This window comes from Zonotrichia leucophrys, chromosome 7 (genome assembly GCF_028769735.1).
Source record: "Zonotrichia leucophrys gambelii isolate GWCS_2022_RI chromosome 7, RI_Zleu_2.0, whole genome shotgun sequence".
NCBI lineage: Eukaryota > Metazoa > Chordata > Aves > Passeriformes > Passerellidae > Zonotrichia > Zonotrichia leucophrys.
In genome coordinates this window covers 31,540,135-31,558,068 of record NC_088177.1, presented here as the reverse complement: position 1 = coordinate 31,558,068, position 17,934 = coordinate 31,540,135, and the positions used below count along the sequence as shown (strand labels likewise).

The 17,934-nt window shown below is 44.1% G+C and overlaps 1 protein-coding gene across 7 annotated transcripts in view; it reads right to left on the bottom strand.

The window, feature by feature from the left end:
• Positions 1-1,688: 1,688 nt before the first annotated feature.
• The window catches only part of BIN1 (bridging integrator 1), an 88,226-nt gene continuing 71,980 nt past the window's right edge, over positions 1,689-17,934 (bottom strand). For 2 of the 7 annotated variants that reach the window (XM_064718839.1, XM_064718837.1), the window contains 6 exons: positions 15,815-15,922; positions 14,230-14,253; positions 10,145-10,237; positions 9,271-9,384; positions 8,368-8,469; positions 1,689-5,369 (listed from right to left, as the gene is read on the bottom strand). In XM_064718839.1, coding sequence (XP_064574909.1) covers positions 5,262-5,369; positions 8,368-8,469; positions 9,271-9,384; positions 10,145-10,237; positions 14,230-14,253; positions 15,815-15,922 — 549 coding nt within the window. In that variant the 3' untranslated portion in view covers positions 1,689-5,261. The remainder of the gene's footprint in view (positions 5,370-8,367; positions 8,470-9,270; positions 9,385-10,144; positions 10,238-14,229; positions 14,254-15,814; positions 15,923-17,934) is intronic. The other 5 variants (XM_064718844.1, XM_064718838.1, XM_064718842.1 and 2 more) reach the window with 3 other exon arrangements.

The following is a 17,934-nucleotide window of genomic DNA, read 5'->3' as shown; positions in this document are numbered from 1 at the left end:
TCATTGTGATTAAACTCAGAGACTGAATTAACAGAAGGAAAAGAGATTGCTAATACACTGCCAAAGTCATTCCCACTTGATTCAGCTAAAGAGAAGCAATAAGCCCAGGGCTGCATCTGGCAAGTTTCAAGTAGGGACCTTCTACATGAAATGCAGACTAGGGTCACGAGAGCAGAATAAGCTGCAGAAGGAGGTGAAGGAATTATAGCCATAGGACACATCAAAGTACAAGCTTATACAGACCAGTCTTCACAGCTGTAGTTTCTCCATTTAGTTTCATAAGCAAAATTTCCAAAAGAGCCTTTGACTCTTAGCCCCCATGTGTCAACTAGACCCGATGGATTGTAAGGGCTGGTGCCACAATCCAGCTCTGGGCACCACCTAGGACTCCTTTACACCAGGAGTTGTGCAAAAAGTTGTGAACCAGAGCATCAAGCAGAGAGGTGTCTGCACCAGTGCCAGGTGTGACAGTACCTGTGTGGCAAGGAGTAGCTTCCCTTTGGTGGCCCAGAGACAAAAAGCTGTTGCTTGTTTTTCTGGTATCAGCACTATCAAGTTGCATTGTATAGGATTTGCTGATGGACTTGTTTGTGCATCTTCTGACTTTGCACACTTTGGCTGGTGGGATGTACCCAATGCTGCCATCATCCTCAAAGAGCATGGGAGAGACTGGGAGGTGAGAGGAGCTGGAGAATGGGGCCAGTGCTGAAATCAGAGGTGCCTGTGTTAGATGCACACAGACCTCCCTTGTCTGTGGGAGATCCACAGGTCTTCCTAGAAAGGGCTGAGAGGCACCTCTGCCTCCTTCAGACAAGGACATTCACTGTTTTGGGGCACTGACTGCACAGCATCCAAAAACCTGTGGCAGAGCATTGCATTTGTCTGGCACAGAGCAGGAAGCTCAGAACTCAGTGCCACTGGCAGGCACGAGGCACCTGCTATCAGATTGAACATACACATCTGGGCCATTCATATTTTGTTCTCAGCCCTACAGAGTTTCTCCCTGGAATTAAGAGGTGAGGGAGTCAGTACATCAACCCAAAATGAAAAAGATAATGAGTCATCCCTCCATCCTCCTCCATCTCCTCAGCCTTGGGCCTTTTCCCTACAATTAGGATGCAAAACCTAATTGAACTGGCATCCCAGTTCCAGGTAGAATTTGGAGTCCTCAATCCTGCTCCAAGTCCCCTTGGGGCTGTCTGCCTTGGCCACAGTCTTAGAGTAGTGGGACAGGAAAGGGTTCTGCAGCAGTGAACAAAGCTTCAGGGATTGTGGCACAATTCACACAAAGCACTATCAGCTTTGAGCAGCTGGAAATGAACCTGCACAACCCCATTTACTGCCTCACCTCAACAGCCAAGCATAACAAAGGTGATAAAAGCAGACAGCTGAGGAATCCCCATGGAAAACACCACAGAGTATGTGGGAGTCTCACCTGGAACAACACACTCTTCTTCACCCTTCCTTAATGGGTGATGGGACTCTTCCTTAATTCTATTAAATAGATATATTACTGACACTGCTAAGATAGAAAAAGAGGTAAGAAACAATGTCTTAACTTCTTTCTCATCAGTTGGGTAAATGCCACTTCATACTAGGATTAAGCTCAAACTGGATTATCATAAATCTGTAACCAAACTGAAGCCAACAGAGCAAGAATGTCTATTTAAGTCCAGCTACAAAACCAGTCAATGGCACGGGATGAGAGATGCTTTTATTTTTCACCCAGTAGAACAATCAAGTGGAAGATTATTAAATGGGGAAAACAGCAGCTTTGATGGGCCAGATACCAAGTAATCCCTGAAATGTGTCCAGTGTATCTGTCAGTGGAGCAGAACTGGGCTTCTTTGGGTTCTCTTCAGTGGATATTTGCAAAAAAACACAGTTTAGAGTTAACTGAAAGCAGTCATCAGATTAAGAAAAAAGGCAAAGGCAAAAAGACTATTAACGTTAAAACAGTTTCTTTCAGCATTTTCAAAACAGAAGGTTTCACATTTTTGCTTCAAAGCAACTTGTTACAGCCCAAGACAACATTTGTTAAAATGCAAGCCTAGAAATTAATGTTTCATTTTGGTATGAAAGGATTTGTTTGTTTCAATTTTTCCCTTTTTCATTCCACTGTGAAAATGGAAAAAAAAAAATTGTCTCACGTCACCCTTACATTTTTTCTCAGATTTTTCAGTTCAGCCTGCAAACTGAAAAACCAGAAGGGTACAGCCTACTCGAGAGTTTACTGTCCCTCTTTCTATTTGAATCAGATCTAAACCAAAGAAAAGGGGAAGTTCATTTCACCAGGTAACACCAACCAGAATCAAGGTATTTAGGAGATGTAAAAACACTGAAAATGGGAGGAGCCATGGCTGTTTACAAGGGGCTGAACGACCCAGGAGACAGCTCTCCTGGCTCTAAAGAACACTGCCATCTACAAGTTTCCTGCTCTGCCATCCTACTTTCACATAAGGCAATTTATAAACTGTGGGTCTGAACCTGCATTTTCAGAACCTGACTGAGATGTGCTGACACCACTTATCTGTGAGCAATGCAAGATCCAGGTAACCCACCCTAACCTGCTCTAAGCCAGGGGGCTTGGGGGTTTTGGGGCTGGGGGAAGCAAATGGAGAGAGGCACAAGACTCTCCCCACCAGCAACACTGGAGCATCACTCACGTGACCTGAAAACAACATCCCTTTTTTGCAAAGTGCTACCACTTCTGCAGGGACAATACAGTACTGGATAGTTGCTCTGCAAGCTCAATAAAATGAAAAGGCCTTACAAGGATCTTTTTTGGGACAGTCATCTGGTTCAAGCACAGCAGAGGACAACAACAGCAAAAAAAACACCCCACAATAAATTAGGTATCAGCACAGCTTTCTAAATGGTCTAGAACAGTTACTACAAGACAAAAATCACAGCTCTGGTAACTTAGAATCTTGTCCTTTTTTTAAAAAAAACAAAGCTATTATCCACAGGTTTTGCATAAAAATAAACATTTTAAGCTGACAGCATTATGTTAATTGGATCAACCCGCTTTTTTATATATATATTTCTATATATATTTAAATGTATATTTTTATATGAATAATCTTTAAAGGAGTAATGGGAGTCACAAATGCATAAAAATAGATATTCTGAAAAACAAAAAAGAGTAATAATAAAGACAACCCTGATGAAAAAGGAAAAAAAAGTCAAACAGGGCAGTATTCTAAAGCAACAGCTCACCATACCATAATTTGTGGAGTCCAGTCCTTCTGTATTGTGAGCAGTTACTCCTAAATACTGTTGGGGTTTTTTAACAGTGATGCAAAATAAATTCCTGCACATTTTTTCTTTTAAAAAGGAGAAGGGATTTGGGCGTATAGGACAGATTTAATGCCTGTTACATTGCTGTAAATAACTACCATGGATCATCTCCCAAGCTGAAAGCAGGAGGAACTCCAACAATGCTTGCATCTATAAGAATATATTTTCTAATCAAAATCAAATCTGTTCCTCCAAACTAAGTTGTTTGGTGTTTTTTTTAAACACAATTTTTGCCCTACAATGTTTTTCTGTTGTCCTACAAATAATCCAAACAGACTGGAAAAGGTGAGATTTTCAGTACTCTGTCAGCATTTGGTGCAGCTTTGACAAAAGCCAACTCCTACCAGTTTGGAAGATTATTTCAGAGTGATCCTGAGCGTGGCGTAACCTCACTGTTAAAAATCCCTTCAGGGCAAAACAATCGTGGGGGAGGAGGGGAAGCTGTAAAAAATTAAAATAGCCTGACTTGCTTGCCAGCTGCATCAGTATTCAAGTAAAGTTTATAAAGTACCTTTGTGGGACTTTAGAGTCTTGGAGAGAGCCAGACCGGCTTATATTAACAAGTGTAATATGCACTTAGAATATGCCTTGTCATCTGCTTGTCTAAACTAAAAAAAAAAAAAAACAATTCAAAAACAAACAGAAGCAAAGGAAAGGTAAAGTAAAGGACTCAGCATCAGTATTAGACTGCAGAGTGTCTTCTTGACACTGACACTTTGATATTCTTGCCTTCCTTTCTAATGCATTACAATAGCATGAAGTCACACAGCCATTTTAAACAAGCATTTCAAGAGTCCAGTTTTCATAGAGGTTAACTTGATCATCAGCACAGCACTGGAGAAAGCTGATCTAACGATATTTCACTTACAGAACTCTTCAAAGGAAAATAAGAACTACAATTCCACAAAAAACAACGCCAATGAAAAGCACAGAAAGTAATTTGTTTTTTATCAGTGTTTTTGCTTTGATATTCTTACAGAAAAAAAATTCCCTTATCTGTCCTTAAAAGCAAATTTTCTAACCAGTAGATTTTAGAGCTATTTTCCATCTACATGAATCTAACTTTTCTGAAACCACCAATAGGTTTGGGGTTTTTTTGGGGGGGTAAGGGATGGGGATGTGTGTACTAGAGGATTCCCTCTCCTAAATTTCAGACATCCAAATGGCATCTATTTGTTTTGTCTTGTTTCTCCTCTTGAATCTGTCCATTCCCCTTAGGTTTTCAAAGGCCAACACTACTGTGAGAATTTAGGCATCCGCATTTGAAAGAACTTTGGACTGAGCACAGCTTCACACATTTCACCTTCTTCATGCCCTTTCCATGTAGTTTCTTCTCTCTTTACATGTATAAAATCACAGTTTATGTAACATTGTTTTAAAGGAAGAAAATAAAATACACACACACACACATACATTGTAGTGGTGAACACTATACACTAAATTTTTTTTTCAACAGCATAACAGAAAGTTTGGCCTACTGTAGGTTGAAGATGTAGGGAAGGCTGAATTTTTATGGTTGCCATGCAAGCCACCTTCAAGACAAAACAGATTAGCCCACCCAAGAGCAAATGCAGCTCCTACTTTCAAGCCATTCAACAAATACTGCCTTTCCAGGAATCAGACTGACATCTGACAATTCAGTCAATGCAGTACTTGGAGAACCTCACTGAGTTGCTTCTGCATCAGTCCTTTGAATCCAAATGCTGTTTAAACCAAAGGGGAAGAGGGTATCTGAATTGCCTTATTATTATTAATATGTATATATTTCAATAACACTTTGAATTTCAATTAACTTCTGAAACCTTGCCCTTTGAGAAGAACACACCCTTTAAGTTGACTTTTTTTTTCAGGCTTCTATTCCTTCATTATTCTCTCTTCATTTCCTCTTGTTGTTCTTTTTCAGTTATCTACCAGAAAACTTGCTTTCTTCCAGCAGAAACGCGGCTGGTGGGCTTGGACTTTCACTGCACCCGTTCTGTGAAATTCTCAGGGAAAACCCCTCGGCATTGGTCAAGTTCCTTATGCTGGATCCAGTCAGACTCCTTCACACCCATCAGCCATCCTTCATCCTGCAGGAGAAGACAGAGATCAGATGCTAAGGGACAGATGTGAGCAGGGATTTTTCTTACACAGTGCAGGCCAAGGAGGTGTCAAGACATTACCAAAGCCATGCTCTTATTTGGCTTGGAGACAATCCAGGAGGAGTATGGGGAAGAAGGAAAAAATGCTGTTGTTTCCTTTTAAACAGAGAAAAGGCTACATCCCGCCAGAGTTCATACCAAAGCTCCCATCTGACCCAGACTGTGCAGACACAGTAAAAAAGAAGCAAGTGTAACAGAAACATGTCATAATTTACACCCACTGAAACAGGAGAAATTCTGCCAAAAGAGACTCCAGAGCTACAGGATGGGAATCACCTATCTCACCCTTCACAATGCAAATGTGAGGGGTCTAGCATTCTCCATAGCCATAAAAGAGACAGGCACCTCCAGCATGTAATTCACCCCATTCATCTCAGGCACAAGGCTTTGGAAAGGATGAATCAGCTCCAGGAGGGGCTCATCCCTGCTCCAGTCAGGCACCCAGATGATTGGCATTTTAGAGGTGGTACAGGCAAAAGGAGTCTTACTTGCTGTGCTGAAATCCTGATCTATGGGAATTGGGAGCTGAGGAACCCAACCCACCTTCCCAAAACTCAGCAGTCTGTTTGGTTTGATGCAAGGTGAGGTTTGCAAAACTCCCAAATTTTGGCTACATGTGATTTAGGTCTCTCAATAAGGTCTTCCCTAGCCTCCAACCTATACATCTATAAACACAGATGAATTTTCACTCAGGCAAAAGGAACCCTGCTTGGTAGAACCTGGTCATGAGCAGAAGCAGACTTCCCACCCTCTGCCTGGAGGCTGCCTGGCATTGAGATTTCTGCGCCATCCTAGGCACATGAGGAGATATTCAAATATTCAGGGTGGGAGGGCTGCCCTGAGCTTCCAGCTCAGGCATACCACCTCTCTATCCTCTGCATGCCTTGGAGCTGCCACAGTGGGAGCTCCCCTTCCATGTACATGCCCCACTCATTTGCAGGGGGCAGCCTATGGGTTTAGAGTGCAGCATGAGGCACAGGAGCTGCACAGTCCCCAGGGCCTGCAGGCTCACTCAGCCCTGACTGCTGCCTTAGACTGGAACATCCAGGAGATGTCATGGGAACAACACGAGATGGGAGCCCATCTGCAGCAGCCAGCTGCAGGGGCTGTGGAAGGACTGACATGCCATAAATCAGGGAGACAAACAACGAGGCAGAAGACACTGGGCCCAAGTATGTAGAAGGCAGCTCCCAGCATGTCAGGCACAAAAGCTCATCCATTTGCACACAGTGCTGTGCCATAGAGCATGCATGCATCACTCCCACCACATCCTGCTATAAGGGGTCTCCTTGGCTGTAGGGATTAGACACAAGGATCCAGATGGGGCCTTATCAATTTTAAACCACATCACTTGAAGTGCCAGCTTAGAAGTGTTGCTGCCCTCAACCCTTTCTTCTGTCAAGAGAGATGAATCCAGGCCTGGGCACACTCACAAACTGAGACCTAAGCTGCAAAGTAGGAATGGGAATCAGTCCAGTATCCTAAGCTCCCTCCACTGACGTGCACAGTTCATGCACATGTTAACAGCCAGCAATTCCTGGCTGGCTATGGTTGAGGTTAGGGAAATGAGTTGTAGCAGAGGATACACTGTAAAAGGGTTAGAGGGCTTCAGTGCAGCTACAGAGTCATGTTAGCAACACTCAGAGCTCACCCTCTGCAGCTTGGAGAGTCTCGAGTTCATGGCTGTTGCACCCACATCCAGCTAAAGTGCAAACACAGGGCATTGAAAAACTCTGATCCAAAAACGCCATCTGCTCCACAAACACCATCTCCTACCACAGAAACTGGGGGAGCTGACACTCATTTCCCATCCAGAAACCTTTCTGAGAAAGAAATGTTCACAAATGCTTGTGCAGGGCAGTCCCACCCAGTGGGGAGTCTCATCACCAGAAGGAATCAGTGCCTGTTCCCCAGAACCTCTCCTCCTCTAGCTGTGTGGCAACTGTTGGCATATTATGGCTCCATTTCACAACCATCAGCATGATCTGCCTCCATCATTCACAAAGCCAACAGCTGGGCCACAAAGAGGATCCACATTTTCTGAGTTAGTGAACTAACCACCTTCCCTTTATCCCTTGTGGAATCCAGATCTTATCTGAACTTGGCCAAACCCAAAGAGCTGATCACTGCTCATCAATTTGGAGAATTCTCTTTCTTTTCCAAACAGAAACGTAGAGATGTGAGCATTAATTTTATAAACTCAACACCTCTCTCAGTCAAAGTAGTAAAACTGCTACAGATTGTCAGCTGGGTGCCCTCAAACAGAGAGAGTGAGCAGGACTTACTCAAGGTTTCTAGCTCAAATTAAAGAAAAACATGACCAAGTAAATTCAGGTTGAAGATGAGTAGCAAGACTTGCTCTCTGGAGCTGAGACCTTCTCTAGCCTTTGATTCTGCTGCCATCTCCTGACCAAACACAGTCATTTGGAAAGAGCCACTGCTGAGCTGAAATGCAAACATCATCCACCACCAGCTGCTTTCTCAGAGCTCCAACATTTCTCAAAAGAGAAGAAAACATCATAAGGTATGAGTCACTTCTCTCAATGCCACAGTCTGTGCTGTAGTGGTCATAGGGAATATGGATCAAGTTTAGGGGCAGTGAGGAGGCAAAGTATGGGCTCAGTTGTGCTCAAGATCAAGAGAGAGCCATTGTATCGGCTCAAATGTTTTGATAGGGACAAGAACCCATGGCTACTCCACATGCTTTTGAAGAATAATGTCTCCACTTTCCAGGAACAGACAGAGTCTTCCCTCTGTTGCAAGAAGCCAGTCTCAAGCTCAAGGACAACCAGCACTCTTGCCAGCTCCCAGCCACAAACTAACGGCTCAGGACTCAGCCAGCCAACTGTTAGTGAAGAAAGAAGCAGCTCAGGAAGCCCCCTTGGCTGCACCTGGCCCATGCTCACACCCTGCCTCCCCCACTCACCTGCTCCTCAGGGTTCTCAAATGGAATCACAAGCACCACGTCCCCGGCCTTCAGCTGCAGCTCGTCAGTGTCGGTGGCCGTGTAATCGTGCATGGCCTGGACCTGCAGGGACAGGAGAGCAGCACTTTGAGCACTGCAGCCTAAAATGCCACCTGAAACCACACTAAACGTTATGAGCCTCCTGCCATTCTTCAGGGCTTTGCCATTCTTCTGCTTTCAACAGAACTCACAGGAAAAAAAACAGGAATGACTAAAGCAGGGAAGTGTTCCTATAGTAAGACGTTGTAAATTCTCACTTTCAGGGCGTGATACAGCTGTGCTTTCTTGCTACTGCACTCCCTTATGCACATTAAATTTGTGGCTTATCTTCACCCAAAATCACGCCTTTCTCCACTCCTTTGCTGCAAGTGATCATTGGCATATTCAGAATGCCCACCCAACTACCCTGTCTAGTCCTGTACTTTTCTCTGTTAATTCTGACTTTTTGACTTCCCTGAACACAGAGTCCTCTGTTCCTGCTGGTGTTCCCAGCTCTTCTCAATTTGCCAACTTGCACCAAAGTTTAACTTTTCCTGTCAGGAGCACATTTTATCCACTATCCAGAGTCTGTGACTGACACCACCACACCACCAAGACAGAAGCCACTCCAGCAGAGAGAACAGATTTTGCTGCACAGTACAGCAAGGCCTTTAGATGCTGATCTTCTTACATAATCCTTTGAAACATCTGGAACTGCATGAAGCTGCACTGCTGGAGAGGAAGGTTTATCTCTTCTTCAACTTCTGTTCTGCCTTTCAATGTGGCCTAGCCCTACATGGCCATGCTGAGTGAAAGCAGTTAATGCCTTACAGAGGAGAAGAAAACCCTCACCAGGAACTCAATGCTGCACAGCCACACACTCACCTTGAACAGAAATCCTGGGGGCATGTCAGCTCTCTCAGATGAAGCACCTCCTTCCACAGTGCCATTGACAGTCGCAGGGAAAGTTTCCACAACAACAGCAGGCAAAGAGCTCTGCTAGGCAGTGGCAGCCAAGGAAGGGAAAAAGAGACATTGAGAAAAGAGAATCCAAAACTGAAGCTCCAAGTCCACCCTGGAGGATCCAGACCCCAACCATCCCATGGCTTCAGTGGGTTTTCCAAGAACACCCCAAGGGACAGCAGAGGCAGCAGTGAGAAGGCAGAAGTGGTGACTGCTGTCTTTCTCTGCCAAAGGCTGCAGAAAGGCAGGGATGAGTTATAGGTTTCCTGAGACCACAATGCCCAGCATTTCCCAGTTGCGGTGGTCACAATACAATCTCACAGAGACCTCCTGGAACAGACACCTCAAATGTGACTGCCTGTAGGAACAAAGCTGCCATGAGACAGGACCTACCCCTGTCCCCTATAAAGGGCAGTAGTGTCACCAAAAAGAGAGGAAGCCTGGATATTCAGGAGAGACAGCCAGAGCCAGAGGACAGGGTAGGTAAAGTAAATGGCAAGCAAGAGGGAATCCAGCTGACAACACAGCTTAGGACAGCATGGGCTTTGAGCTGACTTCACAACATGGGTGAAGGGACAATTCTTTTACTGAATTTTCCAGCAGAACTTCTCCCTAAGCATTACACAGATAAAATGCAACAACTAAGTCTGGTCCCTGAATAAGAGCATTGTAACTCCTCTGGTGGCAGGGATGTGTTTTTCCAAGCAGCCACGCAGCTCCTGTCCCAGTCCAGCCTCCCACGTGTGCTGTGTAACAAAGGGATGAGGAAAGGGATTGCTGTCCTTGAGGTGTTTACCGATCCTGAGTCAGCTTCAGTTTTAGATGCTTCAGCTCCAGCTGCTGCTTCTGATCCAGCTGCTTCAGCTCCTGCACGGGCTGCTTCTGCAGGCTGCAACACAAAAGTCATCCCAATGGGAAGTTACTCTCATTCCAGCTACACGAGTGTGCCAAAAAGTGCAGCCCAGCCTGCCCAAGTGCTCTGTGCCACTGCCTGAGCCATCTGCTGACTAACGGTGAGACACTGCAGGGTCTGGCTGCACTTGTCTTCTCCTTTCTCTGCAACTCATGGAAATCACAATAAAGTCAGAAACCCTCAACTCCAGCCATGCAATAATTCAGAGGAAATCAATGAAATGGCAAAAATTCTCTGTGCCTTTTTCTCTTCACAATCCAAACTGCAGACCTACTTTACACACACACAGTAGTTATTATTAGATCTAGATTGCCAACTTGTAAGAGAATACAAGCTCTCTTGCGTGCCAAAGAACAAGGATCTCTCCATAGTCTACTTCCAAGGATAACAATCACAGAATATTTAAGTACTCACCTACTTAGAGAAACAAAAGAGCTTGGAAAGAATGTGCCCAGATATGAAATTTAGTCCAGACTCAGCACCAACATGACATTAGCACTGAATCAAACAGACACTGAGCTTCAGTGCAATTGTCCCTTCAATTTTGGACAGGCCCAAACAATTCTGAATTTGGATTCTTTTGTGAATATTCTATTACTAAGAATTTTCTATGAATATTCCAGATGGGGTGCATAGCACATTTGTGTTGATGGAAAGCTTCTACTGCACAAAAGCTGCCACCACCAAGGAAATCCAGTGTCACCCACAAATCACTGCCTGACAAAAAAAGCCTGGGGACAGGGGTTTCTGTGCACAACAAAAGACCAACCAAACACCTATGATAGGCTTCCAGCAGTTCAAGTTTTTATTCTTCTTTATCTGGAGTCAGATCAACTTCTTTTTTAATACAAAATTAAAGATATTCATTTGCCCCTCCCAGAAATTGCAACAATGCAGGAAGTACATTGGATCTGGTAGCACTAAGGCTGCAAATCAGCCCCCTGGGAGACTGGTCAGGCAGCATCAGGGAAGACTCCCAAGATTTGCCATTTTTAATACATGGGAATGCCCAGTTTTAGCATGCCTACAGGCCTCATACATTTGATAAACACATGTTGTCCTGCTTCAGCTGGGATAGTTGATCTTTTTCCTAATAACTGGTACTATTTTGGATTTAGGATGAGAATAATGCTGCCAACACTGATGATGTAGTTGCTGTTGAGCAGTACTCACACCAATTCAAAGACTTGTCAGGTCCTCATGCTGCCCTGCCAGCAAGGAGGCTGGGGGGCACAAGGACATGGGAGGGGACACAGCCAGGACAGCTGACCCAACTGACCACAGGGATATCCGAAATGCCATCATGCTCAGTGTATAAACTAGGGGAAAAGCTGATCAGGCACCACTGCTCAGGAATGAGCTGGGCATCAGTCAGCTGGTGTTGAGCAACTGCTTTTCATTTGCCTCACTTGGGTTTTTTTAGGTTTCATTTATCTCTGCTATTTTTCTTTTCACTACAATTATTATTATTTGTTTGAACTAAGATGGTCTTATCTCAATCCACAAGTTTTATTACTTTTATCCTTCCAACTTTCTCCTCCATCCCACCAATGGGAGGGAAATGAGTGAGTGGTTGTGTGGTGCTTCACTGCCAGTTGGAGTTAAATCAAGACACATGCAGCCCTACATACAATCATATTCAAAACAAGGCACTGTCCAGATTCCTTTAACTTTGTAGTTCTCACAGTTCCAACCTTACAAAACCCCAGAGTAAAGCAATCACCATGGTAAACCTGATATGTACCAGCTGGCTACTAGCCATGCACTAGCACAACATTCCAAGCAGCATTCTAACAACAGCAGCCATAACAAAGAAATAAATCCTTGATTTAATAAAAATCCATTACTTTACCTTCAGCTGGTCCAGTGGTGTCATCTAACACATGCTTTCCTCCCCTACCACATCCTTCCTCATGTCTCCCAATCACCATGTCCACAGGCCAATACTGCCAGAAGACGTTCTAGAGAGCAGAGCTGTTCCCATCCTACAGAGGATTGCCTCAGCAGCTTTGGTAGAGCTAAGGTAAATATATGCATATGAAATGCTACAAAGGATCTTCCTGTTCAATTGGATTCACTCCCAGGTTTTCATTTGGGTTCAGTGAAACTGGAACTGGGACAAATGCCAGGCCAACTCTATCTGACCATGCATGAGTTTTATATGGACAAGTGAAAAGGACTTCAAGGTGAGGGTTCCGGGTTTTTTTCTTAAAGCAGCTAATTTGCAAAAATAGTATGGAATAATCAGAGAAACTGGATCTAAATTAATCCCCTGAATTTCAACTAAGGGCATTTCCATGTCAACTATTAATTTTTCTATTTTATATACCTGTGGGGCATCCTGAGGCCTATAAAAGCATTTACAGTCATGGAAAGATAGTACAGGGAGAAGAAGAACTGCTCACTGCTGTTACCAGGTTTAAAAGCTTTGCTTATTCCAACAGCAGCATCATGCACACCAAATGCACGTTTCCTAGTCTGTAGAACTAAGCCAGCTCTGCTGCAGTCAAGGTTCTATGCAATTGTTAACTTCATGGCCTATGAGACTAAGGAACCCCAAAAAAGTCTCTTCTCATCAACAGCTAAGAATATTTATAACAAAAACACTTCAGAAGACTTGAAGAGGAAGATTCCCCAGCTTTAGGAAGCTCTGCTCTCTGTGAGTGTTGGTGAGAATTGGTACAGTGAGAACACCTTGAATAGTAGCATTTCCTGGTTGAGCAGATTCTCTTTTGGGTAAAACCAGTTTGCAGGATGAGAGACATGGTCATAAAAAAAAAAACAACCTTTTACAGCCAAGACTGTAAGCACAGCTCAATCAGATGCAATCATACGTTACCCCATTCACCTGAAAGGAATGAGATTTTTCCTAGCTAAACCAGTCTCTTCTTCCCTATGACAGATTGACAATGCACATACAGGGGAAGGACAGATGTTAAACACTTATGGCTGGTACAACACACAGGGGAAACCTTCTTCCTTGACATCACCCAAGCTCATGGGAAGGAGAGTAGGGGCCACAGTGAGCCCTTAGGCCAGGGCTAAGTCATGTCCTTCCAAGTATACTTATTCTAGAGGGTGATCTGGCCCTTGGGAATGGAAGGCTGGCAGGACTCAATTCCTCTGCATGAGCCATGAGCTCACTCAGTGAATACAGCCAGTTCCAGCAGCAGGCCTGAGAACCCAGATCAAGCATTTCCTGTCCACACTGCTGGCTGCCAGTCCAGGGGGACTCAAAAGTAGTTGTGCTTGAAATATCTCTCAAGGGGCTAATCTGCAGCCACCTGAGACCTGCCCAGGCCACATATGTAAAAGGGCATAAATGAGGGTCAGGGTCAGGGCTTTTATTCAGATGCAGGGCATGTGCAGGGTCTCCCTGTCAGCAAGCTCCAAAGCTGAGGCAGATGCCAGGCAAGTCTTGGGCCTGCAGTTAACTTCCAGTGGAGACACAGGGTGAGCAAACTCACATCAGCCTTTCTGACAATGATGGTTGATGAACAGCAAACACCACAGACAATTCCAGATGAGCACATATCTAATGGTACAGGCAGTAATGATGATATATTTATGATAGCTGAGATATTAATGCATTGCACACAAGACCAACGGCACACAGAGTTCAGGAAATGTGTTGTGGAGAGTGAGGATGATGCCACAGGTGTTAAGTATGAGGTGAAGGTCACAGCATTATGCCAAGGGAAGGATGAGTGGGTTAGCAGGGAAAGGCAATGGGCATGTGCACTGGTAGAATGGTAAGTCTCAGAGTGCCAGACTGACTTGCAAACATGTGCTTGGCCCCGGGGCTTCATACAAGGTGCATAAATGGGTCCAGCAGCACAAAGAGCAACTTTGGCCTGGGGTGTGCAGGAAGGAGAAGCAGTGAAGGAAAGGAGACAGGCATGTGAACAGAACTGGCACTGGCATGTGAACAGACATGATGAGAGACAAAAGCCGTATGAATTTCTTACCTCCCATAAATCCCAAGGTAAAGACTAAGCATGTCAAAGAGCAACAAAAATAAAACATGTTTATACATGATTATTTCAGCGAGTACAAACATTACAGACACTGATCAGACTGAAGCAGACATACACATTCAACAGAACTTATCTCTGCATGTTTTGAAAATATCTGTTAGTACATTAATTTATACATCCCTGGGAATAGAAGATCTTTAAGGTCCCTTCCAACCCTTTAACTTTCTATGATTCTGTGGTGTCTTTGGATCAGCAGTAAAATATTTTAACTACTCTGCCATACTGCCCATCCTATAGGAAATAAATCTGACTGTTTTGATACCTAGGTGGTTTTCACTATTTTTTGGTTACCAATAGAAATTATTTCTTTTTTACTCTTTTAATGACTTCTGAAGCTGATAATAATTAGGTTAGAACACTAAATATGCTATTGTTGAGTACTTTTGAAAAACCCACTTAGTGTAATATTTGTTGCTTACTGGAAGGATAACAATTTCATTTTAAGTCAAATTTATATTTGTATCCTATGTAAATATGACCAATAATCTGAGTTCTAACTCATGATTCAGAAAAAACAAGTAATTTTTTTTTTCAGAAAGGCTTTTCCTGATATGCAGCTTGTCCTGAAGGCAAGTAGATACAAAATGCCCATGTGCCCACATAAAGTTCCAAAAAAGGATAGCTTTGCCATTTTGGTGTGTATCCAATTATGATAATAAATAGTATCTTGCGGATACAGTATTTTAATTTAGGGGAATCAAATGCCTAGTGTTTGCTTGCTCTGACAAAAGAAGTCTTATTCCTACAAAAATCTGTGCCATACAGACCTACTTAACATGATACTGGAGATGTATTGTAAACAACCCAATTATGTTAATTACAAATTTTAGTGGCATCCACAGGCAAAAAATAACCACTTCACATATATAAAATGGAAAATCTCAGTGAGGACAACAACCATATTCAGGATGCACTGCAAAGCCTCCAGTCATGTAGATATAACACGAGACACAGTCCACTTGCCTCTGACAGAGGACAGGACCAGGTACAGGCCAGAACAGAATAAGGCATCTTCCTTTTTGATACCACACTGTGACAGGTGGGAAGCTGCTTCTCAACTATGAGTGCAGACTGTGTCATACACATAAAAAGAAGGGCTTCACATCACTTGAATATCCATTTACAGCCTTATTCACCTTAAGTAACTGCAGATTATCCAAGTGTCTGTTAATTAAAAATCTATTTGAGAGCAATTTATAGCAGGAGCACAGAGCTCAGGCTGAATTCCTATCCACAGAGTAGCAGCTTTAATACATACAGCATACAGAGGATGCTGCTCTAGGGAGGGACATACATTAAGTGGATCATCAGAGCAAAGCCCAAGCACCCCTCAAACACCTAGTGCCTGACTGTGGCCAGGCCAGCAGCCACTGATTCTTCCTGGACTTTCACACCGAGCAGAGAAGACCAAGGTCCCCACACCCAAGCCCAGCCACCCACAGCTCAGGTCCATGCTATTGTTCAAGGTGGGTGCAAGTCAGTCATGAAGGGAGAAGGAACGGCGAGATGAACCAACCTGGGAGGCGGGTGTGGGGGTCTTCCCCACAGTGGCATCTGGTTTAATGGGATCAAAATCCAGATCCAACAGGCTGGCTCCCTCCTGGAAGGGCCCAGGGGCATCAAACTTGGCAGCAGTGAGGGAGAGAAGTAGTATGAGCGTTAGACACGCGCGTGTGCACGGTGGAGGGAGGGCGTGTGATATCCCAGAGCTGAGGCTGCAAGCGCAGAAGAAATGGCAGCAGCGCAAACACTGGATGCGAGTCCTGACTGCCTGGTGCCCACAATCACAGGCAGCTCACGTGGGGCCCTGCAAACCAAATCTGAGCCTTTTCCACAGCACTCATTCATCTTCCCACCTGGCCGAATGAGCTGACATGGTGTGAGCACCTGATCTGCTGTGGTCAAAGGGATCACGGCCACTGCCGAGTGAGAAGGGCTGCTCCTCTATCTGCATCTACTCCCCACAGCTCACCCAGCTGCCTTTACACTGAGAGACCAACTTCTCCAGCTACATATAAAAGAGCTCCCATCCATACAACCCATCTCAGGAACAAAAATCCAGGCAGAATACCACTGAAACTACTGAAAGGGAAGTCTGAGAGACCTAGAGCTAAGTCCCAAAGCTGTTAACTTTCTCATGCCTTCTGAGTCAGAAACACAAAATACGGCAGCTCACCCCAGCTAAGGGATGTGAATGCCCCCCCAACTATAAAATGCTGTTTCCAATAGTTTTCATTTCTAGGCATCCCATAAACTTACACATGTAAGTCTTCTAAAAAGCATACATTTGAGAAGCTTTGCTACTTTATTCAAAGTCATCAGAGTAACTCCCTTTGAGTGAATAATGCTCTGCCTAGAGACAATGATCCCACATTTGCTGATTACCATTAATAAGAAATCTACAAAGGACAACTACAAAGGACACAAATTATTAGCATTTAAGACTGGACTATCACTTTGGTGGTTTCAATTTAATCTAACCACAAGATACTGCTTTCCACTCAGCTTCAGAGGAAGCTGCTGTCTCTGGGAAGTTAGGAAGATTTGGCCCTGTTTCCTACAACCTCCCAGCTCACTGGTGCAACTGCTTCAGCTACCTTTTCAATAACACAATTTGGCAGGTTGGTCTCCACAATTATATGAAAATCCCACAATGGAAAAGCTTCTGGAAAGTAGCAAGTGACACCCTTTAAGGTAAGTCCTCTGAATACCACCAACATCACCATCATTTTTGCCTCTAATTTTCTCTTGCCCCAATTTTCTTACAGATTTTTCTCTGCCTTATGAATATGCCTTTTTTGAGATCCACAAGGATAAGAAGCCAAGCTCTCTCATCTCACAATAATAAGCCCTGACCAGCATGCAAAAACCTACTATCATTCTAGTAATTCTAGTTTGTTCTTCCAGCACATCCAAGCCACCCATCAGAGAGTTTACAACCCGAATCTTTAGCTTTGTTTAGTAGTGAAACCTCAAAAGGCTGCAGCCATGGAATAGTCTTACCTGTCATTCAAGACTTGAATGCAAGGGCTAACACTCCTCGCCTTTACCCAAATCTCCCACAAGACAGCTCATTGGAACTAAGACATCTGATAGGAACAGCCCTGGGCAACACCAATAGAGTGCCAGGGGCTGCTGGGCCCTGGAAGTGAAGACTGTTCTGGAAACCAGAGTCCTCCCTCAGAACTCCCATCTGGTCAAAAGTCACAGCAGATCCCATCCTGGCTCAGAGCACTGATCAGGTGCAGAACATGACTAAGGGCTGGCATTCGCATGGAAACACATGATAGAGAGCATAGGGCAGACAGAGCTGTCCATTGCAATAAAGGAGAAGGAAGTACAGATGATGATCAAGAGTTGCTCAGCTGCCTGCAGTCCCCGCCTTCCAGCAGTGATGTCAAATCACCTCTCCACTCTGCAAGTTTTCTCTATTGTAATGCCAAATCTAACATGGACTTCCTTCCCTCCCCACTTCATCTCTGCCCCTCATCAGCTGGGTGGAAGGTGGCAAACCAGAGGCAATGGAGCAGCGTGACGCAAGGAGAAATGAGGGAATGAGTCACAGATGAGCACTGATAGAGATAGGATTTGTGCTTTAACAAGCATTTAGGGAATATATATATACACATTTGTACA